This window comes from Python bivittatus, unplaced genomic scaffold (assembly GCF_059951505.1).
Source record: "Python bivittatus isolate LINGU-HERP-01145 unplaced genomic scaffold, Pbiv_v1 ctg000700_np1212, whole genome shotgun sequence".
NCBI lineage: Eukaryota > Metazoa > Chordata > Lepidosauria > Squamata > Pythonidae > Python > Python bivittatus.
Genome location: NW_028277098.1, coordinates 3,066,880 through 3,073,116, shown reverse-complemented (window position 1 = coordinate 3,073,116; position 6,237 = coordinate 3,066,880). Strand labels below are relative to the sequence as shown.

At 39.9% G+C, this 6,237-nt stretch overlaps 2 protein-coding genes across 10 annotated transcripts in view; one reads left to right on the top strand and one right to left on the bottom strand.

Moving 5' to 3' along the window:
• The first annotated feature begins 225 nt into the window (after window positions 1-225).
• LOC148214120 (uncharacterized) lies at window positions 226-948 on the top strand. The gene has a single exon (XM_088153279.1). The coding sequence runs from the start codon at window positions 226-228 to the stop codon at window positions 946-948; it is 723 nt and encodes a 240-aa protein (XP_088009405.1).
• A 2,663-nt stretch (window positions 949-3,611) lies between these two features.
• Window positions 3,612-6,237, bottom strand: part of PRRC2C (proline rich coiled-coil 2C) — an 86,168-nt gene continuing 83,542 nt past the window's right edge. For all 9 annotated transcript variants that reach the window (XM_025170216.2, XM_007433747.4, XM_088128459.1 and 6 more), the window contains one exon: window positions 3,612-5,287. In XM_025170216.2, the coding sequence (XP_025025984.2) occupies window positions 5,033-5,287 (255 nt within the window). In that variant the 3' untranslated portion in view covers window positions 3,612-5,032. The remainder of the gene's footprint in view (window positions 5,288-6,237) is intronic.

The following is a 6,237-nucleotide window of genomic DNA, read 5'->3' as shown; positions in this document are numbered from 1 at the left end:
TGAAATAATAGAATTGCAGAACACATGATATACACATGTTACTAATAGACACTGGTTTATATCATTTTGGTACGCCAAACTGGACAGAATCCATAGCATTGGGCACACATTTTGCTTTAGTAAAGCAACTAAACCCAAGATCCTTCTGAATGACTCCCATTTTCTCCCCCTGCCCCACAGGTCAAGCATCAATGGCCGATGATTTACTATTCAACAGCCAGAGAAATGGATTTGAGCTGTCACTGCACACCACCATTAACACCCCCCTTTTCAGATACCTCTTCTGATTTGTCCCATGGCATCCACAATTTACCTCCTCCTGGTCTTAGAGGATTGCCCTGCAAGTACATGGCTCATTCTGTAAGATCTCACCAAAGGCTGCCTTGCCCTTGCAATCAGAGCTGCATGCAGTGCCTCCTTGGGAACCGGAGCTTTCCCACCCATGATGGGAACTTATGTCCACATCTAATTAACAAAAGCTCTCCAATTTGCTGCCAAGAAAGCCAACACACTGCCTGTCTTGAACAATGTATCAATTCTTACCCATTGTGGCTCTCAGCTCAAATAGAAGGGAGTAGGATACTAGGTAGAGGGGCTGTGCTCTCCAAAGACCCTGTGCAAGAGGCAATTGACCTATCTGAGCACCAACTGATGCCTGAGAACTGCATTGTTTACTCCCTCAACACAAAAGATTTAGACTCTATAGGGCAATGTGGACATTGTGTTCCTTCTGTGCCAAAACATTATGCCATCTATTCATCACCTATTTCCTCCAGTTACTTGAGAAATGAAAGTGGTCACCGATTCTCTAACAACATACCACCTGTCCTTGTTGCTCTGTATCCCAGGGAACGAGGTTTGCCACCACATGTGGAACAACTAGCCCAAATTGATCGAACTCCCACACCTTCTCTGGCAGAGAGCTATTTGGCCTTCTCTGGCTCATAGACAAGAATACTTTTTTCCCCCTGAGCATAAAAAGTGAGCCACTACATCTGATCGCTTTCTTGGTTTCATCATTTCATGCTTCCTCTCATTATGGAAGCTTGGCTTTCTTCATCCTGCTGCTTTGGACCGGTTGATCTGTGTGCTTGAGCATCATAGCAGAGATGGATTTGAACTTCTATCAGGAGAAGTGCTACTGCATGCAATGCTACTTCTTGAATTAAGGTTGGTGTGTGGGGTGGGATGCAAAAGTTATCCCTTATGGTATTTATCATGGCTTTATTCCTGGATCCTATCTATAATTCTATAGTACAGGTAGTCCTCATTTAGCAACCACAATTGGGACCCACAACTTGGTTGTTAAGCAAAGTGGCTGCTAAGTGAAAGTGCAACTGGGCTTATGGTCTTACTTACAGACCTGTGAAGGTTGTAAATAGGAGGATTGGTCGCAAAGTTACTTTTTCATCACTGTTGTAACTTTGATCGCTAAACAAGGCAGTTGCTAAACAAGGACTACCTGTACTTTTGAATAACTGCAAATAAATTTTGTCCAAATATTTACAACTGACTAGACCATGTTTAACTTTCAATGAATTGAGGTGCAATATTCTGCTTTGTTCTTTGTAGGTTATCATAGTTTCTTATCCTACAACCATCACGCATGAATACTTTGAAAGGGTTTCTGATTAAAACTTGCCCTTTGACCAAACGAATTTTAGTGCTCAGAAGGGTCTTAATATTTCTGTTTCCCATTTTATATCATTTAATAGCTCTCCCAGCTTGACAACTTTCTTCTGTATTGGTTTTCTAAAACTGCAGCTGTTATTTGCAAGGAAGTTTTATGTTGTAATGAATTGTATTTGAGATTTGTCAAGTTGCCTGTCTATTAATTTGGTTACATACAGAAGCCAGATGCAGTGTTTCAGTAGTCTCTCACACCTAAATTTCAGACTTAGTTGCACCATTTGTTATTACCAAGCTGTCTTTGTGCCTAGGCAAATACTTTTTCTGCTGTTTGCTTGCTTTGGCACCCCTTTTATTGGCAAACAGAAATTGAATGCCTCTCTAATGTCACAAGAGCTTCTGCAGGGAAATAGGGTGCTGCTGTAGAAGCACAATTGTTCAGTTCAATTCAACAGAGCATGTGAATGTAATGCTCCACTTTCTTTTCCAGACACCCCTACCCACAACCCCAAGGGATTACTGCAGAGACTGGAGTCACAGTGGACTCTCATGACTGTAGGAGGGAATATTTGATAGTGGCCAAAGATTAATTAAGGGTCTGTAAGTGCCTGGAATTTTCAACAGCTGCTCAAAGATGCCACTTATCCATATCTAAGTGCATCAAAATCAACCTCCAACCGTGAACGTGTGTGTTGGCTCTGGATGTTATGATTACTTCTTCTCTGTGCTTTGCCAACTGCATTAGTACAAGCTTGGTCCTGGGTGCCAAAGCAATACTTCTTCATATGCCCTGTAACTAAGGTCTAGGGGTTTTTTTTTTTGTCTGCGCTCAGTCATTGCTGACCCTGCAGTGACTGCTTGGACGAGTCCTTGTTTTCAAGGCAATTGTTTTTCGGAAGTGGTTTGCCAGAGCCTCCTTCCTAGAGCAGAGCCCAGCTGGCGAGCGCAGGAGGCGGGGTTTCCGTTGCTTCGCGTTTTTTTTTCAGGCGCGCACGGTTTTTTTCGCGCTTACCGGCAACTGCTCCCAACTCCTTTTTGCAAGGCGCCGCCAGCATTTTTTCCTCCCACCGGAGTGAGAGTACCCATTTATCTACTCACGTGAGTTTTCGACCTGTTGGGTTGACAGGAACTGGGGAGGAAACAGGAGCTCACCCTGTTTAACGCGAAGGCTGGACTCGAACCGCTGGAGCGTCGACCATTTCTGGCCGGCAACTTTCAGCGTCATTAAGCCGCTGCACCACCGCGTCCCCCTTAAGGACTAGGGTACCTAAAAACAATTTGTCTGCATATATGTTTCCAGTGGTTTTAAAGTATTCAATAGATGCCCTTTCCACGTACAACCGTGGCTATTATGAGGAAGGCCTTGGTGGTAGCTCCATCCCACTGGATTGCTAATTGTGCAACTGCCACCTAAATGGGTGACATTTTACTACCAGATGAAGCACTTTTGACCTATATTATCTCAGTAAGTGCTTTTGTGCCTTGTGCTTATTTTACTACTTTTATGCTGATTTATAATTGTGTTTTAATTTTCCCATTTTATTTGTTATTACTGGTACTCAATCCTGGGAACTGGCTGAATGTTAGAATATAAATCTCTAAAATAAAGTCATTGCATAATACAATTCAGCTATGCCAAATGAAGGAAAAAAGGCTCTGCCCATATGAAGCTCCCTTACACAAAAATGGTTGGTGCATGCCATACAGAAATCCTTCTATGTAAAGACAGGGATTAAGTAGGATGTTTTCTGTATAGAAGTGCGCTCACAATCTTCTCATGTGCCCACTTTGAAGATCCTTTTGGAATTCTGCATAATTTTATCACCTATCACATGAGGGATGTTCTCTGAGTTTCTCTCCTTTGGAATTAGGATTATAAGAACAGAACAACTGATAGAAGAGATGGTTTTCCAAAGCAACTAGGAAGTCCATGACTTCTTGGCACCAAATTTAAGTAACAAAACATGAGCCATTATTTTATGTAGAGAATATTTTATTAGTTTCTGTAATCAAACCCATGTAAATAAGACCTTACATATTTAATACAGTGCGTTACCCCTGTACAAATGAAAAAAAAAGTTTAAACTTTTCTAGACCAATATGGCTGTTAATTTCTGTACAATGCCAACTCACAGTACAAGTGGATATCTTTCTCCAAAGCTGACATCACAGCTAAATTTCCAAAAAATGCAAATTATAATATTTATATAAAAAAGATAACCAACAGCATTTCACTAGGCATCAATAGCAGCAACAGACTTTTCCAGATTTTGCCATCATCTGAACAAAATTATACACATTACACTTTTTTGATTCATTCTTTGTTCCAGAAAGGTGTTGGGGAAAGAAAGAAATTCTCAGAAGAAACAGTTCGGTAAATGATGTGCCAATGTGGTGCCTTCCAATTGACTTGAAAAGTCTGAGTAACTTCATTTAAACAGCTCTGCTATAGCACAGTCACAACTACATATTGTAAGCAGGAATGAGATATTTTACATTCACAGAAGTTATCATACAGTACTTTCCCTACAGCTATACTACTAAAGGATACAATTAAAGGCATTATTTGACTTGATTCTATTTTCCAGCACAATGAGCAGAAAGAAAGTGTGATGCAGCTTTGATATAAATATCTGGTATTTTGTGGCCCAAGATCAAGTGCTTGTTGCTTTATATTCACATAAACTGAGAAGCATTTTAAGGCCAAAGGCTTTCTTCTCAAGCACTGTGTAGTTCAAGCTCAATGTAACTGGCAAATATAACTCCTGAAGGGAGCCTCCCAAATCTGCCCTTCCGGTATTACATTAATGTGGAGAAGCAATTCGCATCTTTTTTTTTCGGTTAAATTCAGCACCATAATCAAACTGTAGTAGCAGACATATCCTGCCTTTCTTGGAAATCTGACAACAAACATTTACAAAATGAAATGGTGTGCGGTGGGAGGTAGGGGAAGAATGGAGGGTGATTAAGCTGCTCTTTATGACTTTATTCATTGCTGTAAATTCTCTTGCTCCATTCTGAAAGAACAACATCTTATTTGGACATGAGCAGCACAAAATCAAACCCAGTGTTCTATCCAGCGTGGTGTTCTCCAATCTGCCCTAAATAAATCAGAAGCAAAAAGGAGAATGTTTACCTTTGGCTAATAAAATACCTCAGGAGCATTATTTAATTTTGCATCCTTGAAAAACAGACAGGTGCTTCAATTCAGATTGATCACATTCATTCATGCAATGGCATAGAAAATATAAGTCCCACGATTCCAGATCTTTAGCGCTCATAGCTGATCACATCTGTCTCTGCTTTTGCTACTCATAGCTTTGAACAGGTACGTCTTGCCCTCTGGGCTAAAGATTTGTTCAGCTGTCACTTCACTCTCCATATTGGTATGCAGACAAATTACTTATGATTTTGTTTCTTCTGTCTTGATGGCCTGAGGTTTGATTGGACCAGTTCTAATAGGCTTGGGTGCTGTTGCAGGATTCTGTTTCTCTTCCACTTTGTCTTGGCAGACTCCAGAGGTGGAGTCTGTCACTGCCTCTGGAGCTTTATTCCCATTGTCACCCACTTTCTGTATTTTGCCTCCAGGTGGCTTACTCTGCTGCTGTTCAGAGAAGAATCTCTGTGTTGACTGAATGACTTCTGCTCTCTGCTTTGCCTTAATAAAAAAGGATGGTGACATTAATCAAAGCAGTCCAAAACAACAGCAGGTACTTATTCTGCTCATTAAGGTTTAAAAAAAACACACCAGTAATACTTCTCAAAATGGAATCTAGTACTATCTGCTATAATAATGGACCTATCTTGAAATTTCTCTTTTATATACTAATAGTTGCCTCCCATTCTGTGGACTTCAATTCCTACTGGTTATTTCCCACCAGCAGTTTTTGCATTCCCTTAGATCTAAATCCTACTAGAAGTAATACAAGAATTAGGAGGCTCAGTCATGATTTTGAGTACTGTTATCAGAAATAGTAACTGAAATTGCCAGACAAGAAAGCACCTAATAATATGAAGCATAGTTTTCATACAGTATGAAAATAGCAATTTTATTGGACAAAGTGACTAGATACTTATTACAGACAGCAAGTTTGCACTCACTTTCTTCAAAATGTTTTCCTTCTTGGATACTGTAAATTCATTAAGATAAGGTTGACAAGCTTACTGAAAGAGACATCTATTTATGAGCCAAGCTCTGAAATAATCATTTGAAGTTTTATTTGTTTGGAATTATCTGATAGAAAAGGTGCAGAAAATATACTTAAGTCCTCTTTTGTGGACCCAGAGTAGGTGGGGCAAAAAATTAGTTTACAGCTTTTGTCTTTCCGGGGTAGGGGGAGTGTTAAGGGGCAAAATGGGGCCATATGTCTTTATCTTTTTATGCCTGAAGTCCCTCCCAAAAAGGGCCCTTGGGAAATCTGCCTAGTATAAAATGTATATCCTTTTTCTTGTCCAGCCCACCAGCACACTGATGATACTGGTTCTAATTAATTGTATTTATTCTAGTTTTATTGATCTAATATTCATTTGTTATTTTTACTAACTTAATATTGCAATTGTATGCTTTTCCCCTATAAATAATGCTGTGTGTTTTGAAAATAGAAGAAT

What these genes read in the sequence shown, in the direction of transcription:
- LOC148214120 (XM_088153279.1), top strand. Translation starts at nt 226, where the DNA reads ATGGATTTGAGCTGTCACTGCACACCACCATTAACACCCCCCTTTTCA.